At 45.8% G+C, this 25,201-nt stretch overlaps 1 protein-coding gene across 8 annotated transcripts in view; it reads left to right on the forward strand.

The window, feature by feature from the left end:
- Nucleotides 1-25,201, forward strand: part of LOC140403169 (voltage-dependent P/Q-type calcium channel subunit alpha-1A-like) — a 721,889-nt gene that overhangs the window by 422,141 nt on the left and 274,547 nt on the right. For 6 of the 8 annotated variants that reach the window (XM_072490879.1, XM_072490875.1, XM_072490873.1 and 3 more), the window contains exons 17-19: nt 3,775-3,842; nt 4,434-4,540; nt 14,144-14,209. In XM_072490879.1, the coding sequence (XP_072346980.1) occupies nt 3,775-3,842; nt 4,434-4,540; nt 14,144-14,209 (241 nt within the window). The remainder of the gene's footprint in view (nt 1-3,774; nt 3,843-4,433; nt 4,541-14,143; nt 14,210-25,201) is intronic. The other 2 variants (XM_072490877.1, XM_072490881.1) reach the window with 1 other exon arrangement.

Raw genomic sequence — 25,201 nt, forward strand, 5'->3', positions numbered from 1 at the left:
CTAATCCCTTCCAGTCCTTACAATTATATTTATAGTGTTTATTCTGTGTGATGAATGGACCAATAGTTCTTTTGTTCCATTTTGCCTTGAAAACAGTAAGGCTGAGATGTATTTTATATAAAGTCAAATTCTCCTGTTTCTGCAATGGGTTATTCCTGTGTTATTTAGTATCCTTGGAAAAGAGGGTAGAATTAATTGTCAGGAACCTGCTGTCATTGACCTAAAACAGGAAGTAATTTTCTCTCCCCCTCGTTTCCTGACGTGTTAGATATTTCTTAGCATTTTCTGTTTTAACTTCAGAATTCCAGCTTCCACAGTATTTTATATTGGTCAGAGTTGATTCTTGAGGTTTACCCCAAAGGCATTCTGAAATCAGCTGCTAGAAAATGATCTGAGTGACGCTGGAATGCTTTAATAAGCTCCTTCTATAGGGGACCCTATGGGTTGAATCTCGGTGGGGCTGAGGGGGCTGAGATGGGGCGGTTTCTTGATGGGCTGGTGTTCGCGGAGGTTGAGAGGGAGAAGGAGCTGGGATTGTAGGCTCCATTAGGGCTACAAGAGGTGATGGAGACAATTGGGTTGATTCAGTCAGGGAAGGCGCCGGGGCTTGATGGTTTCCCGGTCGACTTTTATAAACAGCTTGCGGTGGAATTAGCCCCATATCTCCTGGAGATATTTTCCGATTCTTTGGCGCGTGGAGAACTGTCGGTCACACTGGCGCAGGCTTCATTTTCATTAATCTCGAAGAAAGATCAGGGCCAGGTGGAGTGTGGGTCATATAGGCCCATCCCCTTATTAAACATGGATGTGAAGGTGCTGGCTAAGTTATTTGCGAGGCAGTTGGAGGGGTGTATGCACGGGGTGGTGATAGACGACCAGACAGGTTACGTGAAGGGGAAGCGTCTGTTGAGAAATAGATGTTTATTGAATATGGTTATGATACCGTCTAAGGGCAGGGTGCAGGTTGTTGTGTCTATGGATGTGGACAAGGCATTTGATAGGGTAGAGTGGAGATATTTGTTCCAGGTTCTGAGGAGGTTCGGGTTTGGGCCCACGTTTATCTCCTGGGTAAGGTTGTTATATGCTGCCCACGGCTAGTGTTAGGACGAGTTCAATCAACTCGGGTGATTTTGGGTTACACGGGTACGAGGCATTATCCCCACTTCTGTTTACATTTGTTATCGCGCTGCGGTCATCAGGGGGGATGGTCAGATATTGTATGGGGAGGCAGGGAACATAGAGTCTCACTGTACACAGATGTCTTGTTGTATATTTCGAACCCAGTGGATTGTATGGATAGGATTATGGGTATATTGGAGAAATTTGGTGCTTTTTCAGGCTACAAATTGAAGATGACCGAAAGTGAAGTGTTTCCGGTGAATGCCCTGAGAGTGCCCAACCATTTAAGCTGGCTAGGAGCAGGTTCAGGTATCTAGGTAATCTCATGACTGGGTCACGATGTAGAAATGGAATCTGGCTGGCTTGGTGGAGGGTGTGAAGGGGGATCTGAGGAGGTGGGATGCCCTCCCACTTCCATTAACTCGGTGGATGCAGACGGTCAAGATGAACATCCTGCCAAGATTTCTTTGTGTTTCAGTCTCTCCCGATATTCCTGCCAAAGGTGTTTTTTGTAGGGTGGACAGGTTAATCTCGGCTTTCCTATGGGCTGGCAAGATGCAGTGGATTCGGCGAGTGTTTCTACAAAGGCAGCGGGTGGGGGCTGCTATCACCCCCACACTTGCTGTATTATTACTGGGCAGCGAATGCAGAGAATGTCCGGCAGTGGTGGGGGGGGGGAGAAGGTGGCGGAGTGGGTGCGTGTGGAGGAGGCGGAGTGTGTGGGGGTAAGTCTGAGGGTTCTGGCTGGGACCCCGCTTCCGTTTACTCTGGGGAGATGTATGGAGAGTCCGCTGGTAGCTTTGTCCTTAAAGGTTTGGAACCAGCTGAGGCAGAATTGTGGTGCAGGGGGTATGCCCCTATCTGGGAATCACCAGTTTTTCCTGGCGGGATGGATGCGACATTTACGTGGGAAGGGGTGGAATGGGTGAGGGACTTGTTCGTGAAAGGAATGTTTGCAAGTTTGGGGGAGTTGGAGCAGAAATGTGAGTTGGAGGGGTGAGGCGGGGGGTTCAGTTATTCACAGGATTTTGAGCAGGAGGAGGTGCCCTCATTCTCTCAGTTGCCAACGCACACTCTGTTGGACAGGTTGTTATCGCCAGACGAGTTGGGCACCGTGAGGATTGTGGACATTTACGGATGGCTGGTGGGCACAGGGACAGCGCCAATCAAGGAGGTTAAGCGGAAGTGGGAGGAGGAGTTGGGCAGGGAGTTGGAATGGGGGATATGGAGTGAGATTATGTGCCAGGTTAATGCAACATCATCCTGTGCCAGGATGAGCTTGGTACAGTTCAAGGTGGTGCCAGGGCACACAAGATGCAGGTGTGGATGAACTGGTTCTTTCCAGAGGTATAGGATAAGTGTGAGAGATGTTGGGGGGGGGGGGAGAAAATCATGTCCACGTGTTTTGATCATGTCCACGATTGGTGGGATTCTGGGGCCTGATATCGAAAATTGCGGGCTGGAGATGTCGCCGGGCTCTCTGGTGGCAATCTTCGGGATGTCGGAATTGCCAGAGCTGTTGGAGGGGAGGGGTCTGATGTAGTGGCTTTTGCCAATCTTATCTGCCATCGACGAATTCTACCGGAGTGGAGATCGGTGAAACCGCCGAGGGTGTCGGCGTGGTTGGGGGATGCTGCAGAAATCCTTAACTGGAGAAGATTAAATTTTCCCTTCGGGTCTCGGAGGGGGCATTCTGGGCGAGATGGAGACTGTTCATCTCCCTGTTTGAGGACCTGTTCGTTACCAGCTGTTGGGGAGGGAGTGGGGGGGGGGGGGGGGGGGGGGGGGGGTTGGTGCCTGGTTGCTCTTTCCATGCCTGCCACACTCTCGGGCAGTGAATTCCAAATCCTAACCGCTCGCTCTGTGAAAAAGCTTTTCCTCATGGCACCATTACTTTGTTTGCCAATGATCTTAAATCTGTGCCCTCTGTTCTAAATCCTTCCACCAATGGGAACAGTCTATCTACTCTGTTAAGACCCTTCATGAGTTTGAATACCTCTATCAAATCTCCTCTGAACCTTCTCTTATCCAAGAAGACCAACCCCAATTTCTCCAGTCTTTCTATGTAACTGAAGTTATGTAACTGAAGCAGAGGAGGCCATTCGGCCCATCCAGGCCCACTCCGCCGGGCCCCACCCAGCCTCTACATTCCTGGACACCAAGGGGCAATTTTGTCAAGGCCAATCCAATCCACCTAACCTGTATGTTTTTAGACTGTGGGAGGAAACCGGAGGAAACCCACACAATCACGGGGGGAACGTCCACACAGACAGTAACCCAAGGCCGGGATTCGAACCCAGGACCCCAGAGCATGCTCTAGGTTTCTGGATTACTAGTCGAGCGACAATGTCCTTCTGAAGTTTACACTATCCTCCTTGTGGTTCACAATAGTTCCAAGTTTTGGATCATGTATAAATGTTGAAATGGTCTGAAACCCACTTGATTGGTATAAGGAGTTAAATTATTAAATATTATTTTCTTGATGGTGGCAATAATGGGCCTGACAGTCTTCCCCTTCTTTTCATGTATTCCTTATCATATTTAATAGTCAACAAAAAGGCTCATCTTAGGTTGCTTTCAACCAGTCTGTGAAGGAACCTGGTACTTGATTGCTTTAGATTCTATCCCTGTTATTACCTTCATTTTGCTAACCAGACACTCTGTTGAACGTATTCTTGGCCATCGCCGTGGACAACCTCGCCAATGCACAAGAACTTACAAAGGTAAAATAAAATAGTTATGCCTCATCTGTTTTTAGTACATTTTTATGCTCATGAAGACAAAAGAATAATAGTTCTGGTTTGGAACAACTTGGCCATTATATATAACCAGTGTTGACGTCATGCATTCCCAGGCCAGATACATCCCAGGCCTGATGCAACATAAAGCTATTTTTACTTTGTTCCAACCAGTGTGCTCCAGCTCTCATCCTGGTATTCAAATACCCGTATGCAGCAGCGTGGCACTGTTTCCGCCTTTACGCTCCAGCCTTCATTTTGACCCATTTCTACTGAAACTGCACCAGGCTCATTTTACATTCGTGCTTTGAGCTAAACGGAAGACTTTCATCTTAATGTTGTAGGTTGTAATCAAACCCAGGGTTCAAAGGTAAGGTGCTAATCCACAGTTTGTAGATTGGCATTGTAACAACTGTGAATAGAGCTCAGTGATACTACAGATGTATAACTGTTACTATGGCTAATAATAGTTAATACACATCTACATTATAGTTAGTAGCAAATAGTGCATTCGGAATGCTGCTTCTCATCAACCTGTTTAAGTTTCTCACAGAAGCCCTCCATGTGTCACATTAGGATGAACAAGAAGAGGAGGAAGCTGCCAATCAGAAACTTGCACTGCAAAAAGCCAAGGAGGTAGCAGAAGTGAGTCCATTGTCAGCTGCCAACTTGTCAATAGCTGCGTAAGTAAAGATTGTCTAATGGATACGTGATATTTTGGTGCTAAATGGCTTGGATTCAATGTGATCTTCGAGCTGGGCTGAAGTTTAATGGAAATAATAAAGTTACACTTTGCCAGAATATCTGTTACCTCTGTAATTGTTTTGAAACTTTTAATTGAATGTGGCATTTGGCAGAGATATCTTGAGAAGACTGTGGACAAGTTAGTGATTGGTAAGGTGGCACTATTCAAGTGTTCTAACTTGCTAATCCACGGCCTGTCAGAACATTGCATTTATGATTCACTTCATGGTGGGGCTACTAATCCTGTCGATCAAATAAGGGGTGAAATCAGGAGCCAGCACTGCAAGATACCCTCTTAGCTCTTGGCATAGGTGAATAATTGAAGTTGACTTTACATGGGAGCAAGTCACCTTAGCCAGCAAATGGAATTTAAATGAGGGAATTCAACCCCAAAAAGAGAACAAAATGATGCATTTCCTGCTTTGATGGAATCTGGGTTCAAATCCATTTCTTGTTCTGGCAGCTCTATTCGAACGTGAGTAAGTTCAGCTGTTCCCTATAGCCCAGCTTCCAGCAGATTTAAATGTGAGGCAGAACTCCAGTTAGAAACGGTCACTAATTTGGCGATTGGTACTGGTTATAGCTAAACTAAAGAGAGAAAAATGATCAAGTGAATCGTTTAAGCATCACTCCCATCACTATATGGGAAATATATCAAAATATCATTTCATTTCTTCCTTCTTGGGGAGCCCCTGTTTCAGGCTCCTTCCCTCCGGGACCACTTCAGTGATGGCTTATGTCCTGGAACAACTTAACTCATTTCAACACGAGCAAAGTATTGCAGAAGCTGGAAATCTAAAATAACAACAGATAAGGCTGGATTTACTCAGCAGGCCAGGCAGCCACTGAGGAGGGAGAAACAGAGTTAACATTTCAAGTTGATGACGTTTCATTGAATTTGAATGAATTGTTAGTTTTAGTCGGGCTGGGTCTCTGGGATGAAACCAGAAATGCAGTAGCCATTGGTTAGGTGTCCCAGATCACTTCCTGGGCAGATCATCTGTTCCACTCATTACTGGATTGAGTGAGGTGCTCCAAGGAAGACAAGGCAACCCTTCTGCCTTCACAAGACCATTGGGTGGGGCTGGTAGAGGGTGTTGGTGGAAATACTGCTGTCAATTAAGCCAGGCAATCAACATTCATCTGTTGTAAGTAAGGAATCGATACTTTTCCACAAGAGATGGGACTGAGTACATTAGACAGAAAGGAACTCGCTGAGATTTTCTTTTACCTTCATCTCTTCTAAAATGATGCATGACCTTTAACCAGACAAAATGAAAGCTAAAGTGAGGAAAGGCACGAGAGAGGACAAAAGAATGCATACAGCATCAATCATTTCGTTTTTTTTGTTTTTTTTAAAGCTTTTTTGAGTACCCAATTCATTTTTTTTCCAATTAAGGGGCAATTTAGCATTGCCAATCCACCTAGCCTACACATCTTTTAGGTTGTGGGGGCAAAGCCCAGGCAGACACGGGGAGAATGTGCAAACTCCACACGGACAGTGACCCAGGGCTGGGATCAAACCTGGGACCTCGGCGCCGTGAGGCAGCAGTGCCAACCACTGCGCCACCGTGCTGCCCCATACAGCATCAATCATAAGCCATCAGACGGAAATGTTACTCTGGACTTAGTTGCAACCTGGCAAATTCATTCCTCAAAGCAGGATAGTGTAAAATAGCAGATACAGGATTTGGAATGAGTATATTAAGCTTCTGCCAGCTGTAGTAGCAGTTTCGAGCCTCATATACACATTCTGCATGTATCAACCATGCCAGATACATGTTAATATGCCCAATGTGTAATTTGTTGTCCAAATCAGACCAACTTCTCATTGTGTATTTCTTTTACTTATTTGAATTTTAATTACCACCAAATCTTTGTTTAACAAAAGACATTTCTCTTTTTCTTAATGAAAGATGGCCATTCCTCATACTACTGTAACCTCTTTAGTCTGGAATGTTTGGGATCAAAGCGTTTGAAAAAAAAAATGTAATGAAAATCGCTTATTGTCACAAGTAGGCTTCAAATGAAGTTACTGTGAAAAGCCCCTAGTCGCCACATTTCCGGCGCCTGTTCGGGGAGGCTGTTACGGGAATTGAACGGTGCTGCTGGCCTGCCTTGATCTGCTTTCAAAGCCAGCGATTTAGCCCTGTGCTAAACAGTCTCTGTATCCATTTCTGGATTTTAACATCAGAATGCCTAACCATAAGTGTGCCAACCAGATATGAATATGTGGTTGAGACATAAAACATGCCAAAATCGTGTTAAGAAACAAAAGAGGTGGCACAGTGGCTCAGTGGCTATCACTGCTGCCTCACAGCGCCAGGGTCCCGGGTTCGATTCCGACCTCGGGTGACTGTCTGTGTGGGGTTTGCACATTCTCCCCGTGTGTGCGTGGGTTTCTTCCAGGTTCTCCGGTTTCCTCCCACAGTCCAAAGATGTGCAGGTTAGGTGGATTGGCCATGGTAAAATTGCTCTTTTTGCAGGTTAGGTGGGGTCACGGGGATAGGGTGGGAGGGTGGGGGGAGGTGGGCTCTAAGTAGGGTGTTTGTTTAAAGGGTTGGTGCAGACTCAATGGGCCAAATAGCCTCTTTCTGCACTGTAGGGATTCTATGACCTCACGTGTTTCAAATTCATTCAAATAAAAATATAGGCTGATGCACAGGGGTTCAAAATCAAATTAAACATTATCAATAGTTAAGCTGTACCCCATTTTATGCATACACAGTAATCAGTCTATTTTTACTCACTCATTCACACACTCACTCACACACCGTAATCAGTCTATTTCCTCTCTCTCTCTCTCTCCCTCTCTCTCTCTCTTTCTCTCTGTCTCTCTCTCTCTTTCTCTTTGTCTCTCTCTCTCTCACTCCCTCTCCCCCTCTCTCTCTCTCTCTCCCTCTCTCACTCACACACACCGCCTGGTTTTTCGCATACTCTGGACACATCAATCAGTCAGCCACTGGATTACATCTGCCTGCACACAAACATCCCAGGCCCACTCGCCACTCCGTTTTTATTTTAGTGTGCAGTCGACACCAAGCTGGGTAATAGCTTCTGCAGCAACTAAATGGGGCTCTCTGAGCCCTGCGTTGAATTCTGTCATGGGGCAGCCTTCTTGACGTGAGTCACTGATTGGTGGGGGGGAGGGAGGGGCAGGGGGGCACCACAGCTGCAGTCCGGGTCCCCCGCAAGGCCCCACCTGTGCCAATTTGTTGCACAAAGGCCTTGACCAGTGCGGGAATGATTGAGGAGCACTCAATGTTGGCGGGGCAGGTTGAAGACGGGCGGGCTGTGGGATCTGTGATGAGGAAGTGTTTTTTAATGGTGGCATATTGGTCCCTGCTGCCACACGGCCTCTGCTGCTATTTCCTGGCATGGTGGTCTGAGCCGCACAGGCTGGCAGGATGGGAGGTGGCAGTCGGTAGACTGAGGAGCAGGCTTGCGTTGATGGAAACCTTCTCCAGGTGATTTCTGGTCGCAATCTCCCTCCATATGTGAGGGGGCGGGATGTTACTCAGGACTGGGAGCCAGGGGAGTTAAGTTGACCAGAAGGTACCCAAGATGATACTCATTGTTGTGTTGAGCTGGGTACCGTCAGTGCTGAAGGCGTTTCCTACAGGTGAAGAGCACATCAAGCTCATTGTCTGCCCCTGGCTGTTTGGAAACATCAATCCAGTGGGTCCAGGATTGTTGCAGCATTCTGAGTGACAGTTACACGGCCTGTTAAAAAAAAATTCTGTACAATTGGTGTTCCAGGATGTCATGGTTTCCAGGCTGGAGAGGTTACGGTGGAGTGATTTGTTGAGCTTACATTTCTTTGCAAAATAAAAATTAATTACTATCTGGTAAGCAATTGGTCAGAGCTCTCCCGATATCTTAGTAGGAATGTGCATCGCTGGGTATGATAATTTAAACACACCTAGAAGATCCCAGATTTCATCCCTGATTTCTGGTGGTTTACCTGTTTTCTCTCAGTTCATAACAAAAGTACTGCAACTGGCCTGAGTGCTTCCAAACTAGGGAAAAGATCAGATGAATTCTTCTTGCACATTGCTATCCCAGGATCCATATTGGAAAGTGCTTGGATACTAATTTTGAGAACATGATCAGACTCCATGATTGGGTTTTTTTAATGTTTGAGCTCACACAAGAAGAATGGTTAATTGGGCGAGGTGCCAGAGGGTTGCTGGGATTGTACGCCAGCAAGAGTCAGTGTATTCAGCTGAAGAACATTGGGGGAAAAATTCAAAACTTCCTCCCTTATAGGGAGAAAGCTATCGTAAGGCTCATACACTTGCTCACAGCCACTGGAACAACACAGTAACCAGAAATGGGCAGAGGGGGAAAATAAACTTGGAGAAACCTAGACCTATGAACCTTGGAAAGAGCACCAAGATTTATTTTAATCGAAGCATAACTAGGGGTTGGGGATTAATGCTGTTCTCTAACCTCTAGATCTTAGTTCAAACCCAGTTCTTACAGATGGGATGAAGGTCTCCCTCCTGCATTAAAAGAGTTCACTCTGAATTACCTATCGGATTTTGAGGTGACTCTGATGCTGATGGACTCTAGTTATGATCTTTCCACAAAAGGAACCATTCTCCTTGTATTCACTCTGCCAAAACCTTTCCGAATTTTAAAGACCTCTATAGGTCATTCCTGGAGTTTCTTTCCCCACTGGAGGAGAGACCTAGCTTTATAATGCTTTATAATATGACAAACAAACTGACACTGCAGGTAACAGTTACTAACTGAAGTTAGGACTGACATATTGTTAGGCTTTAATTGAGGGAGACTTATTTTATACTTAGCTCACATTTAAACTGATATTAATTCAGTGGGAAAGTATTCCACTCAGTATTGCTGATATTACCTACCTTTAACAGCCTCAATTTAGCTAAATAAATAAAAGGGAAAAAAACCTAACTTATGTATCTGAATTGTACGTTATGTATTCATTCCCTCTGTAGAAGTTATACTTCAAAATGTGTAAAAAAGTCATTTCCAGCTGGATTTTTTTTTCCATTTTAATAATGTGGCCTCGTTCCAGGGTCAGGAGCTGAAAATGTACAAGCGGTTAGTGAACGGGAGAAAATAAGCTGAGCGAAGCTGCCAATGTACATAACAATTAGCAATTAGCTTCTTCTTCTAAACTCCTGCATGTGCCTAGTTAGACTACTTCATCCCTGGACATACCTAAGAAATAGTCTTAAAGGAACAGCCCCCATTAAATGCAGTATCATCTTAGTAGCTAGACCACAGCTCTACACTCCAGATTATGTAAGCAATTCCACAGGAGACCAATTAGGCTGAAGGAAAGATGAAGTGAATACATATTCTTTAAATAAAATCACAGTAACATTGCAAATATAAATGTTAATGGCTAGATTCACACTGTAATTAAGTCAATTTTATTTGTTAAGTCAAAGTCATCAACACTAAACCTAACTGTTTAAACAAGATGATATTTTGAAATATTATCACAGATTATCTACCATATTGTTTAGTGTGTATTGACTCATTCTTAAGGTTTGTGGAAGTTTTTTTCTGGTAACTCTGTTATTCCCTCCCCTCTCTGCCTGTTTCGTACTAAAGACAAATGATTTCAGACTGGATGCCTTCAGTACTTAGCCTAAAAGGCCATACTGTTAAATGTAGCCACTTAAGTAAGCTACCAGGTGACTAATAGGCCCTGTGAAACCATACTCCTCCAAGGGTAGGTCCCTTCAGCACAGGTGAGGAAAATCAGGGCAAAAAATGTTCAAGCAATCCTTCTTTGCTATTGCTATGTCAGCTAGAGGTACTTTGGCCCTGGGTACATGGAGAAGGAAATCAACTGGAATTCTTTAAAATTTATTAATGGGACGTGGGCATCTCATGTGCTATCCTTAATTGCCCTTGAGAAGGTGATGGTGTGCGACCTTCTTGAACTGCTGCAATCCCTGTGGTGCAGGCACACCCACAGTGCTGTTAGGGAGGGCAGTGAAGGAGATCCTGTTCTTGCGTACAGTATTCTCTGGTGCAAGGTGTTCTTGTGTGAGCATCAGAGTAAGACAGAATCAGGCTCAACTATGATCTGGTATTTTGTGGAGATCCCCCTGAAGGCTCACAACATAGAGATGAAGAACCAGGATTGAAATCACACCACCAGTGTCCTTGGGACAGCAGGGAAGAAATAATTGGAATGTTTGGCAGCTTGTATATCCTGAAGGAGCATGACCTTTTGCAAACGTCCAGCAATGAATATCAAATGAATATAAAGCATCAAAGACTGAATATTAATTCATACCTTGATAGTGGTGTACAAATCCCTAATGGGCTTGTATGACATTTCCAAGTGATGGTATACCACGTATGGTCATACAGATGCAAAATTATTTTCTGTTATTATCAGTGACATATTGCTAGTCTATAAAACTACACTTTAAAATCCTCATCATTTATAAAATTGTCAAATGGCACTGGAGAGTTGCAAATGCATACCCCAACTAGGGTTGGCACCTTGCGGAAACAAGGAAAGTAAAGTGTGGGGCAGTTAAAAAGGTTAACTCGGTACTAGGTATCTTGCCAAGGGTGGTGCTGCCCTTTGAATCGGGCCAGCTCTGAACAACTCCATCACATCTATTAAACCATAACGTCGTTTAAGAAATCACTGAATTGTCATTCCTTCAGATCATACCACCGTATAGCAATTTGCTGATTGATGTCTATGAGGTTTTAAATTGTATATTTTTTATAAGGTAAGGTATCTTAAGGTACATCTGACTTTCCTGACCTAGCGCCATGGCAACCCTGGCCCGAGGAACCTCAAGGCTGGAGAAGCCTTCAAATTAACTTCACATTTCGGAAACGCTAGGTCAACATCATATAACTGTGACATCACGTCAAATGGTTGGAGTATTGGATTTTTTGAACATTTTGATTAAAAAATTATTTTGTACTTAAATGAGAGAAAAGTTTCAGTAACTTGGCTTTTTAGTCTTGTTTCTTTGCTCAGTTCAAATCAGGGAAACATGAAAATACCAGTCACAATTAGCCTAACCTCTTTTCATTGAATTATTATACTTTAAAATTTTCATTGATCTGTATATTTTGTGGTATTTTTCACTCTGTGTCCTATTTTGACCCTCCAAACTCAATAGGCCAGTCCAGTCCAGTAATACTCCACTGTGTCCATCCGGGGACACGTTAGAATGGCTAACTGACTCTTCTGTTTTTCCCTCTATCACTTTCTGATGTAGAAGCAAGAATGAAATGAAAGTTAAAGGATTTTATAAGTTGCAGGATTCTGGTAGAGGGTGTCTTTGCTGAACTGGAAAATACACGATTTCTAACATTTTTATTTAAAAATAGGCTTTGAAGAGTTTTAGGTTTTTCTCCAAGGCTTGTTCACACTTTCTCTATTCTTGGGTTTCTGGGTGACAAGTTCTATCTCAGCAAGTGCTTTGTGACAAGCCCCTAGGACCTATGACCTGCATCCGAGGGCCTTAAAAGACGTGGCTGCAGAGATAGATGCATTGGTTGTAATTTTCCAAGATTCCCAAGATCCTGGACAGGTCCCATCAGTTTGGAAAACAGCAAAGGGAGACAGAAAGCAGGAAACTACAGGCCCCAGTTAGCCAAGTATCTATCATTGCAAAAACGCTAGAAGCTCTTATTAAAGCGGTTATAGCTAGGCACTTGGAAAATCTTTATGCAATTAGGTAGAGTCAACATGGTTTTGTGAAAGGGAAAGAAATCATGTTTAACTAATTTATTGGAGTTCTTTGATGAAGTAACAAGCAGAGTGGATGATGGGGAACCTGTATATGTAATGTACTTGGATTTTTGAAAAACATTTGATAAGGTGCCACTTCAAAGGTTATTACACAAAATCAAAACTCGTGGTGTAGGGAGTAACATATTAGTATGGATAGAGAATTAGTTAGCTAACGAAGCAGCAATTAGGAATAAATAGCTAATTTTCGGGTTGGTAAATAGTGGAATGCCACAGGGATCAGTACTGGGGTCTCAACTATTTACAATCCATATCAATGATTTGGATGAAGGGATTGAATGTATGGTTGCTAAGTTTGCTGATGATGCAATGATAGGTAGAAGAATAAGTTGTGAAGAGATTAAGTGCGTGGGGAAAGATTTGGCAGATGGAGTCTAATGTGGGAAAATGTAAACTTGTCCACTTTGACAGGAAGAATAAAATGTAGCATATTATATTTAAGTGGAGAGAGATTGCAGAACTCTGCGGTACAGAGGGATCTGGGTGTCTTGGTACATGAATCAAAAAAAGCTAGTATGCAAGTGACCAGGGGAACAAATGGAATTTTGTTGTTTATTGCAAGGTGAATGGAATATAGGCAGAACAGGCTTGAGGGGCCGAGTGGCCCACACCTCCTAGTTTGTAGAAATAGAGACGTTTTGCTACAGTTGTACAGGGTGTTGGTGAGAGCACACCTGGAGTACAATCTACAGTTTTGGTCTCCTTACTTAAAAAATGATAGAATTTCATTCGAAGTTCAGAGGTGATTCACTTGATTGATACCTGGTTGGAGAGGTGATCTTATGGGGAAAGGTTGGAAGGGGTGGAGGGTGAGAAGAGGTGAGAGAGACTAGAATCAAGGGACAAAATCTAGAACTAAGGGGCCTCCCATTTAAGGTGGAGATTAGGAGGATTATTTTCTCTGAGAGTCATTAGTCTGTGGAATTCTCTGGCCCAGAAAGCAATGGAGGTAGAGTCATTAAGTATTTTTAAGACAAAGTTAGTTAGCTTCTTGATTGACAAGGGAGTCAAAGGGTAAACAGGAAAGTTGAGTTGAGGCCACAATCAGAGCAGCCATGATCTTATCAAATGGCAGAACAGACCCAAGGGACCAAATGGCCTGCTCCTGCTCCTAATTGCTATGTTCATATGCATGTATGTTTGCATGAAAGAGCTGCCAACAAGTCTCAACATCTGCCTGTGTTTCCCTAAGACATGCTGCTCGGAGATAAGGAAAGGCTACTAGAGTGAGAGGAATTCTTCCTCTGAATTGCCCCTCCCTCTGGTGAGAGCCTTAACCTGGCCTCCTCCGCACAGAAACATGAGGGAGTTTGGGCAACTAGAGCTGTGTCTGGTGAATCATGTTCATCAATCCATAACATTCAATGACAACATAAACTAAGGAACCATTGTTTTTTAAAAAGCCTCTACAATTCATGGCAACTAATTGATACTAACATGGCGATGGTGTTATCAAGTAGATTTCATATGATTGGCTCCACCTAAAGTTCATCTCACATTGGTTCTACACCGCAGAATCCAATACTCAAACCTTGAAGGGAATTTGATATTCTTGAATATCAACGGACAAAGTTACTTTATTGTTTTTCCCCCAGGGGCAACTGTTGATTTTATTTGAGTCAATTTTTCAGAAAGTTTGAAAGCAAAAAGTAACCATAACAGTCGTGAGTAAAAGAATCCCAGAATGTGTGCACTTCGTCTGGTATTTGGTAACAAAGAGCATTCTTCTGAACTTTGACACTTTTTCCACATGTCTGAACAGTACAGAGAGGGTAAGACCCCCTTCCCCTAGGACCTCAGTTTACTACCATGATGCCTGCACTCAAATGTAAGTACTCATGTAGTGCAGGTTAGAAATGAAACAAAAAGACTAGAGCTTCCCCACAAAAACATCCAAATAACTCATACTCGGAATTGAACGCTGTTGTAGAATAATTTTTGTATATATTATCTTTACAACATACATTTAGGCAATGTTGAGATGTGCCCAATGCTGTCAAATCTAATCTGTAAGTTCTGTTTCTTAGAAGCCAATATGACAATTATTTTGCTTATAAAATAGAGCTATATCTTATACGTGAGTGGTATTTATACTGTTAATTTTATGTTGTGTATTTTTTGTCATTATTTTGATGGTATGTTCGTATGTAAAATTATATGGATTGTAAAATCACAAATTATATTGAATGCTATGTTTGCCAGTTAAATTTACAATAATATTGGCCAGGGGCAGCGGCAAATTAGTTAATTGATTTTTAATCTGTGGTACCTTTGCTCGAATCCAGTGCAAACTGCTCTGTCTACTGACTGTGGAATGAGTTTAGCTCGGTTTCAGTTAGGCTCGTCAACTTCAGTTGGGTATATTCCAAGAACTTTGATCACGTGATGGCCAACCTCCAACTGTTCCACTGCCACAGTCCCACTATTGGCTCCTTGAACATCACCGTTACCTTGCCTGTATATGCCGGTTGACCCCTTTGTTACCCAAATGGATGACCTAAACAACATTTTACTTATCTGTATTAATTTTATAACTAATCCAAAGGAAAGGGAATAAAGCGCATATTGTTTTTAATATCAACATTTTTTTTTCTCCCAGGTCGTTCCTGGCAGGGCCCTGACTGAACAGTGTGTTAGCATTCCTGTCTCTAAGTCAGTTTTGTCCTATAGGTGTCTAACCTTCCCATTCCCTTCCCCAACTGATTGAGTTGTAGGAGCCCAGAAAATCCTCCCTCCATGTAGGACTATATTCAAACATGGTTGTGGCCATGAAAGGGGTGCTCACATCTCGGTTTATTAAACTGCTAAGCAGTCCGAGAATCCATCCTTTACTTCTCCAAAGGAAGAATGTGAAGACATGGAGACAACAATAACCGAGGAGTTGATTTGGACTCTAATAGAAATCAAGAGAAGATGAAGTTATTGTCTTTTTCTTAACTGCACAGCTCTATTTCTAAGAGTTTCAAAATTCACTCCTCGAAAGGGAAGAATGAGCCCTGCTTGAAATGTCTGAGATAATTATTTAGAGTAAACTATATGCATTAAAATATATTATGCGCATTTGAGGAAACATACTGCATGTTAGCATTGGTGTTTGGGGGAGGGGTGGGGGGGTGGAACATAGAGAGGAAAACTGTGATTCTCAGTTACAACAATGGGTGTAACATCCAATAGACCTTGGTATGGAGAATGAGGGTCATTAAACAGTAAATCTTCGTAGTTCTAACTAATTCAAACCGGATATTCTGATTATATCACTATGATTTTGTAACAATGAACACAGTTTGTTACTTTGTTTGAAATACCCATTACTTTTAAACGTAGCATTCCCACTGTGCTGGTGAAGTTTACTGCCACTTCCTATTTTTTATTGTGAATCCACTAGCCATTGCTCACATTCACTTTGTTGAGCAGAACAGTTATCATGTACCATGTTCCTGACATCAGTGTTTGCAATGGGAACAACACCAAATGGTATTTTAAGCAGTTAAGATTTCCTTATTTTAATTAATACTTATTCCGTTTTAATTTGATTTAATATGTATTCATGATGTGCATTATTTTTCAATAACTGTGGTTCATGGTATGAGAGGGGCATAATTTATATGGAACCAACCGACAGCTGAGTTCTAGAGGGCGAGATTGATTCAGATATTACCATAACATTTTGACAGATCTTTGTGTTTAATGAAACAGTGGCTCGTTTGATTTTGTCACAAATCAGGACTTGGATCTATAAGTTATGAGAAGAAGCTCGTAAGCTAAATGGGTTTGGGTGGAGGAAAGGGGATTGAGAGAGAAATTGAGCCAGGGTTTTTAAATATTGAAAGAAATGAACTGTGGCTAGCAACCTAGAGGATAAATTTACATAATTAACGAGAATCAAGTGAATTCCCCTCTCCCACCATCCTCCTGCTATGGAAGAGTGATCTCCCAAGGGCTTTATGTCACATTTGGCTGAATCTTATTTGCTCCGTGGCAGTGAGAATGGAGGTCTGGGAAGTGGGTACAGCAGTTAAAAGGCATGGGAGGCGAGGAGTCCCTGACATCATCCCATCACTGAGCAGTTTTATGATATACAGGGGGCGTGGTGGATCAGTGGCAGACACATCAGCAACAGACAGGTAATTAAGGTTGTTAAATAGCCAATTATCAGGACTTTTTCTCGCTTTTCTGATTTTACAAATGGCTCTCAGGATGCAAGGAGGCTGAAGTGTCCCCTACTCAAAGGAGTCAAGATCTTAGCAGCAGTTAAGTTAAGGATGCAACTGGCAGGCATACTTGAAAGCTGTCCGCAGACTGTACCTCAATAAAGCAGCGACTACTCACTTGAGGCAGGTCATCTGAGTGAAGTGGCAGTGGATCCTCACCTCCGTGACACAGGCTAACCTTGCTGTCAGTGACTGCTCTCTCTTCAGTCAACCACGTGATCATCAGGGCCTGGACCTCATGGAGGGGGGTGAGGGTTTGGATCTCCGGGACTCTGCCCCAGGGGTAGCAGGCGGAACTGATGCCAGGACAGAAGTGGTAACTTCTTGCAGCTTGGCGGCGGTCGTAGGTCTTCCAATATTGGACAGCTGGCCTCCTGGTCATGCTGCCCATACTGACAGCCGCTGCCCTTGTCTCCCAGGCAGCATTGCTGGCCCTGCTGCTGGTCCTCCAACTCCCTCGGGGGAACAGGATAGGCCACCTCTCAGTTAGCGTGCTGAGAGGCCTGGCCAGATCAGCATCACAAAGCAAGGAGCAGGTCAGTGCGCTGCCTTGCTTGTCTGCTGACTGGAGTGAGTGGTGAGGGAGTACTTAAAAGCAGCTGCCCTTGTTAGCGCCGAGACACTGGAGCGTGAGTCCGGCGAATCAGACGGCAAGCTATCAGTAATGGCAAGAAACTCATGGGGGCCCATTTTTGGCATTAAGTGCCGTTGAATATGGGCCACGATCTTGCCAACACGGCATCGAGGAACACTCTGCCAAACATGTCCACAATGACACTTAGAAATGTAGAAATGTTCCCATTGAATCGCACCCTGTGTGTGTGTGTGTGTGTGTGTGTGGGAGTGAGAGTGTGTGCAGGAGTGAGAGTGTGTGCAGGAGTCAGAGAGGCATTGAATGTGTGTGTACAGGTGTGAGTGTGTGTTCATGCAGGAGTAAGTATGTGTGCGGCAGTTACAGTGTGTGTAAGTGAGAGAGAGTGTGCGTTTGCGAGAGTGATAGCATCTGTGGGAGTGGCGGCGTATATGGGAGTGAAAGAGCATGTGTGCAGGGTGGTAACGGTGTGTGTGTGTGTGTGCAGGAGTGACAAAAAGTGTGTGTTTACAGAAATGATGGTGTGTGTGCGAGAGTGACAGTGTGTGTGCGGGACTGACAGAGTGTGTGCGGGAGTGACAGAGTGTGTGTGCGGGAGTGACAGAGTGTGTGTGCGGGAGTGACAGAGTGTGTGTGCGGGAGTGACAGTGTGTGTGTGCGGGAGTGACAGTGTGTGTGCGGGAGTGACAGAGTGTGTGTGCGGGAGTGACAGAGTGTGTGTGCGGGAGTGACAGAGTGTGTGTGCGGGAGTGACAGTGTGCGTGTGCGGGAGTGACAGTGTGCGTGTGCGGGAGTGACAGAGTGCGTGTGCGAGAGTGACAGAGTGCATGTGCGGGAGTGACAGAGTGCGTGTGCAGGAGTGACAAAGTGTGTGCGGGAGTGACAAAGTGTGTGAGTGACAGTGTGTGCATGGGAGGGTCAGTGTATGTGTGTGCAGGAGTGACTGTGAGTGACGGTGTGTGTGTGGGAGTGGCAGAGTGTGTGGGAGTAGCAGAGTGTGTGGGAGTAGCAGAGTGTGTGGGAGTGGCAGAGTGTGTGGGAGTGGCAGAGTGTGTGGGAGTGGCAGAGTGTGTGGGAGTGGCAGAGTGTGTGGGAGTGGCAGAGTGTGTGGGAGTGGCAGAGTGTGTGGGAGTGGCAGAGTGTGTGGGAGTGGCAGAGTGTGTGGGAGTGGCAGAGTGTGTGGGAGTGGCAGAGTGTGTGGGAGTGGCAGAGTGTGTGGGAGTGGCAGAGTGTGTGGGAGTGGCAGAGTGTGTGGGAGTGGCAGAGTGTGTGGGAGTGGCAGAGTGTGTGGGAGTGGCAGAGTGTGTGGGAGTGGCAGAGTGTGTGGGAGTGGCAGAGTGTGTGGGAGTGGCAGAGTGTGTGGGAGTGGCAGAGTGTGTGGGAGTGGCAGAGTGTGTGGGAGTGGCAGAGTGTGTGGGAGTGGCAGAGTGTGTGGGAGTGGCAGAGTGTGTGGGAGTGGCAGAGTGTGTGGGAGTGGCAGAGTGTGTGGGAGTGGCAGAGTGTGTGGGAGTGGCAGAGTGTGTGGGAGTGGCAGAGTGTGTGGGAGTGGCAGAGTGTGTGGGAGTGGCAGAGTGTGTGGGAGTGGCAGAGTGTGTGGGAGTGGCAGAGTGTGTGGGAGTGGCAGAGTGTGTGGGAGTGGCAGAGTGTGTGGGAGTGGCAGAGTGTGTGGGAGTGGCAGAGTGTGTGGGAGTGGCAGAGTGTGTGGGAGTGGCAGAGTGTGTGGGAGTGGCAGAGTGTGTGGGAGTGGCAGAGTGTGTGGGAGTGGCAGAGTGTGTGGGAGTGGCAGAGTGTGTGGGAGTGGCAGAGTGTGTGGGAGTGGCAGAGTGTGTGGGAGTGGCAGAGTGTGTGGGAGTGGCAGAGTGTGTGGGAGTGGCAGAGTGTGTGGGAGTGGCAGAGTGTGTGGGAGTGGCAGAGTGTGTGGGAGTGGCAGAGTGTGTGGGAGTGGCAGAGTGTGTGGGAGTGGCAGAGTGTGTGGGAGTGGCAGAGTGTGTGGGAGTGGCAGAGTGTGTGGGAGTGGCAGAGTGTGTGGGAGTGGCAGAGTGTGTGGGAGTGGCAGAGTGTGTGGGAGTGGCAGAGTGTGTGGGAGTGGCAGAGTGTGTGGGAGTGGCAGAGTGTGTGGGAGTGGCAGAGTGTGTGGGAGTGGCAGAGTGTGTGGGAGTGGCAGAGTGTGTGGGAGTGGCAGAGTGTGTGGGAGTGGCAGAGTGTGTGGGAGTGGCAGAGTGTGTGGGAGTGGCAGAGTGTGTGGGAGTGGCAGAGTGTGTGGGAGTGGCAGAGTGTGTGGGAGTGGCAGAGTGTGTGGGAGTGGCAGAGTGTGTGGGAGTGGCAGAGTGTGTGGGAGTGGCAGAGTGTGTGGGAGTGGCAGAGTGTGTGGGAGTGGCAGAGTGTGTGGGAGTGGCAGAGTGTGTGGGAGTGGCAGAGTGTGTGGGAGTGGCAGAGTGTGTGGGAGTGGCAGAGTGTGTGGGAGTGGCAGAGTGTGTGGGAGTGGCAGAGTGTGTGGGAGTGGCAGAGTGTGTGGGAGTGGCAGAGTGTGTGGGAGTGGCAGAGTGTGTGGGAGTGGCAGAGTGTGTGGGAGTGGCAGAGTGTGTGGGAGTGGCAGAGTGTGTGGGAGTGGCAGAGTGTGTGGGAGTGGCAGAGTGTGTGGGAGTGGCAGAGTGTGTGGGAGTGGCAGAGTGTGTGGGAGTGGCAGAGTGTGTGGGAGTGGCAGAGTGTGTGGGAGTGGCAGAGTGTGTGGGAGTGGCAGAGTGTGTGGGAGTGGCAGAGTGTGTGGGAGTGGCAGAGTGTGTGGGAGTGGCAGAGTGTGTGGGAGTGGCAGAGTGTGTGGGAGTGGCAGAGTGTGTGGGAGTGGCAGAGTGTGTGGGAGTGGCAGAGTGTGTGGGAGTGGCAGAGTGTGTGGGAGTGGCAGAGTGTGTGGGAGTGGCAGAGTGTGTGGGAGTGGCAGAGTGTGTGGGAGTGGCAGAGTGTGTGGGAGTGGCAGAGTGTGTGGGAGTGGCAGAGTGTGTGGGAGTGGCAGAGTGTGTGGGAGTGGCAGAGTGTGTGGGAGTGGCAGAGTGTGTGGGAGTGGCAGAGTGTGTGGGAGTGGCAGAGTGTGTGGGAGTGGCAGAGTGTGTGGGAGTGGCAGAGTGTGTGGGAGTGGCAGAGTGTGTGGGAGTGGCAGAGTGTGTGGGAGTGGCAGAGTGTGTGGGAGTGGCAGAGTGTGTGGGAGTGGCAGAGTGTGTGGGAGTGGCAGAGTGTGTGGGAGTGGCAGAGTGTGTGGGAGTGGCAGAGTGTGTGGGAGTAGCAGAGTGTGTGGGAGTAGCAGAGTGTGTGGGAGTGGCAGAGTGTGTGGGAGTAGCAGGGTGTGTGGGTGTGACGGTGTGTGTGTGGGTGTGACGGGATGTGTGGGTGTGACAGTGTGTGGGTGTGACAGCTTGTACGGAAGTGACAGTATGTGCGGGAGTGACGGCGTATATGAAAGTGAGAGAGTATGTGTGTGTCTGCGGGATCGAGATTGCGTGTTGTTGGAATGACAGCGTGCGTGAGAGTGAGGGAGAGAGTTTGTGTGTGCGGGAGTGGTAACGTATGTGGGAGTGAGTGTGGGCAGGGTGGGAGCATGTGTGTGGAGACGAGACTGACAGGATGAGTGTGCGGGAGTGACAATGTGTGTGGGAGTGAGAGAGTTTGTGTGTGTGTGTGCGTGTGTGTGTGGAATCGACATCGTGTGTGAGAGTGAGTGTGTGAGTGTAGGAGTGAGAGTGTGTGTTTGTGGGAGTGACAAAGTGAGTGAGTGTGTCTCAGGCTTCTCACTCAATCCTACCACATTACACCAACATATACATAGGTATACACTCAGTGGGTGGGTAGCTTCCCAGTGTTGCAACAACCTTCATCTCTTCCTCATCTGCTCCTGTACCTTCTGGTGAAACATGATTTAACTAAAACAGCTGCTGCTTCAACCAACCTTTACTGCCTTCCGCTGATCAGGAACCTCTATGTATTCCCTACATCGTGTAGGGAATGAAGAATGCACTTTACTCACTCTCCATTGGCCCCACGTCCACTTCATCCCAGCGAGAGGTTACTCTGCCGCGATCCATTATGTATGTGGTCTCCTTCTCCATTGGTGTCTCCTTGGAAATGAAAGGCACTCCATCTCCTGTGAGTTGATGCCCCCTGGCATTATGAGTGCCCTCCCCCGTCAGAGTAAGCATGGGCAGTAGCGTGACTCCTGTCTCATGGCCCCTCTATATTAGCCACTCAGCGGTAAATATGCTACACCGCCCACCTGGGACAGCCTGGTTACGTTACTCTCCACCCATCTCAATGCAGCATTCACTCATCACTGACCATGGAGTTAGGGTCTGTAGCCTGTCTTGAGTGCGACACGTATGCCTTTAAAAATGGCACCTCACAGCAAAATGGCAGCGCTATGAGCCGACTGCCACCTTCACTGGCTGACTGTCCCTCCTGACAACTCTTAGATGGCTCTTAAATGCCTTCAACAACCTCAGCAATCTTCATATGCGCTAAAGGTGACCCGCGCCAGTGGAGAATTTCCCCTCCCAGTTACGCGTTGATTTCCATTTTAATAGAGCTCCACGATGTCATGCTTGGTTAAATGCAGCCGTGAAACCAAGTCACTCTCATCTCAATTCTGGAATTCAGCTCTTTTGTCCGTGTTCAGACCAAGGCTCTGATAATATCTCTGCAACAGAGTGATTCTGGCGGAATCCAAACTCAGCATTGGTGACCAGGTTATTCAGAAGTAAGCAGCTTGATAACACCTTCATCACTTTGATGATGAATGAGAGTTGAGTGCTGGGGTGGTAATTGGTCATTTTGGATATGTTCTATTTTTTTATGGGGGGGGATAGGACTTACCTGGGAAGTTTTCTACAGGGTCACGGTAGATGCCAGTGTTTTGCTTACTGGAACAACTTGTCTAGTGACATGTCTACTTTCTGGAACTCCCAAGTTTTCAGTACAACATCTGAGATGTATTGAGGACCCAAAGCCTTTTGCCATCATTGAGGATGGTTCATGGAACTTCTCCTTCCATTAGTTGCTTAATCATCCACTGCCATTTATGACTGGATGTGACAGGAGTGCAGAGCTTTGATTTGGCCTGGTGGTTATGGATTGTATAGCTCTGACTATAACATGCTTCTCCTGCTGTTTCGCATGCATGTGGTCTTGTGTTGTCGGTCATTTCTAGGTGCCCCTGGTGCTGATCTTAGCATGCTCTCCTGCAGGTTCCATTGAATCAGAGTTAGTCCCTGCCTTGGCAATGGCCGAGTGAGGCATATGCCGGACCATGGGGCTACAGATTGTGTTGGAATAGAATTCTGCTGTTTCTGATAGCCCAGAGCACCTCATGGATGCCTAATTTGAGCTGCTAAATCTATTCTGAATCTATTCCATTTAGCACTGTGATGGTGGTATTGCCACACAACACAATAGAGGGTTTCCTCATTGTGAAGACGGAACTTTACCTCCACAAGGACTGTGCAGTGGTCACCCCTGCGAAATAGTTATGGTTGGATGCGTCTGCAACAGGCAGTCTCATGAACACGAGGTCTCTCAGGTTGTTTTTCTCTCCACCAGGCATCCTGTTCAGCCTGGCAGATATGTCCTTTGGCACTTGATCAGCTTAGCCAGTAGTGGTGCTACTGAGGCGCTCTTGCTGATAGGCATTGAAGTCCTGTATAAGGCTTTAATTTTGTGCTTTGGACTTCAATTCATCTACAACAAATAAATAATGGTCAGTGAGAGACAAATTTCAAAGTATGGCTACATCATTAAAAATTCCAGATATCTTGTGTTACATAGAATCCCTACAGTGCAAACATTTGGCCCATCAACTCTGCACTGACCCCCCGAAAGGGCACACTATCTAGGCCCTCACCCCCGCCCTATCACCGAAACACTGCACATTGATCATGGCCAATCCACCTAACCTGCACATCTTTGGACTCTAAGGGACAATTTAGCATGGCCAATCCACCTAACCACAGCTTTGGACATTAAGGGACGATTTAGCAGGGCCAATCCATCTAACCTGCATATCTTTGGACACTTTAGGGACAATGTAGCGTGGCCAATCCACGTAACCGGCACATCTTTGGACAATTTAGCACGGCCAATCCACCTAACATGCACATCTTTGGACACTAAGGTACAATTTAGCAGAGTCAATCCACCTAACCTTCACATTAGGAAATTGGCAATAGTGGAATGTAAAGCTTTCTTGGTTCTTCCAACGTAAACTGGTAGACCTTTGAGTTTACCAATTTTATTTTTGTTATTATCTTTTACATATGCCTAACAGCAATGTGAGACTGCAGACGTCCAATAAGGCATACCACCTCCTTCCTACGGGCAATTATGGATGGGCAACAAGTGCTGGCCTAGCCAGCAATGCCCACACCCTGAAAATGAATAAAGAAAATACATAAGAAAAACAGAAAATACTGGACAATCTCAGCTGGTCTGACAGCATCTGTGGAGAGAGAAGGGAGCTAACGTTTCGAGTCTGCATGACTCTTTGTCAAAGCTTTGTCAAAGAAAATATATACACTGATGGATAGTATATTGATTGATGCACTGGTGATGGTTACCCATTGAGGAAATAAAAACGTATTAAAATTCAACTTAAAAGTCACAAAATATACATATAACAGATAAATACATGTGTGTATATATACTGGAGTCAACCATGTATTGTTTATGGACAGACAGGAGTGACGTTGTGTTAGGTATTATACAGATGTCAATGGAATTTTCTTGTTCTAATTGACCTAAATTATAAAATGACTGATGTCATGTTTTGTAAGTTCTCTGGTCCATGCGTTGGTTTCAACTGGGTGGCTTCAATGTTCCTGGGATAGGAAAGGATAAAAGAAAAAGCCATGAATGAAATTATTTGTTCAATATATCGGTATTCTTTCTGTGGAGTGAGAGGTTGCAGGGAAACTGACCACACCTTGGGCTTTGCTCTTGCAATGGACAGTCTCACTCTGTAATCCAGTGTATCCCATGGGCGGGGCTGGTGGAACTGGAAATTCCTGCCCAAAGTCAACAGACTTTTGGCTGCTCTCCAGATTTTCCGTTCCCGCCCATGCCAATTCCCATGGGGAAGGGAGCGGAAAGTCCATGCCCATGTAAATCACTCCTGCAGTGGGACAATCTCGAGTATCATAAAATTCTGTCCTTCATGCCAAAAGGAATCAAACTGGTGTACTCATGAAACCACTTTTGTTGATTATGCAGTACAATTGTGTGAACCACTTCTGTGTTTGGACTTTGTTGCAGTAACGATGCATGAAATAATTTCTTTTTAATCTTTTATTTTGTTTGGTTTTCTCATTAATGTTCATCAGTTCTATTTTGTTACTTGCATTTTAATTTCTCACTGGTTGACTTTGCAGGTGGAAATGGAGTATTATCTCTGGTTAATGAATGGAGTCAGTCAGGTTTCAAAGCGGTTCTGGTGGAGACCCCAGTCCCTCCTCATCTCCCATCCATCCACACCCCAACACAAACAGGTGTGCGTAGACTAAGTTATGCTCCCCGATGTTTTCCCTGGCTGTTACACTTGTGATCAGCGATAGTCTTTGTGACACCATCCGATAACATGCCCTGAGGTGGAGACTATATTACCTCCAGTAGCTTCTCATCCTTCTGTATGCTCCCAGTCCCTGTTCATGATGAGCACTGAGCAGGTTTGCCGATGTTTCCAATCCTCCAAGCTTGTCTCTTCCCTCGGAGGTGAGACATATCATTTATGATTGAGTACGCACATCTTTACTCTGAACTTAAACATGTATTATCTGACCCGTAGGTTCATATTGCTGACACTGTGAATGTGTTCTATTCCAATTGCATTACTTGATCAGTGCAATAAGCTACGTTCACCAGGAATGAATACTCAAGGCATTCGGATGCAGCTATATGATGTTATTGATGCATTGTATAGCCTTCTGGTTGATTCATGTGATGGATCAAGTCATTCTCCCACTGGTGAAAAATAAATACACAATGA

The sequence above is a fragment of the Scyliorhinus torazame genome, chromosome 27 (assembly GCF_047496885.1).
Source record: "Scyliorhinus torazame isolate Kashiwa2021f chromosome 27, sScyTor2.1, whole genome shotgun sequence".
Classification (NCBI taxonomy): domain Eukaryota; kingdom Metazoa; phylum Chordata; class Chondrichthyes; order Carcharhiniformes; family Scyliorhinidae; genus Scyliorhinus; species Scyliorhinus torazame.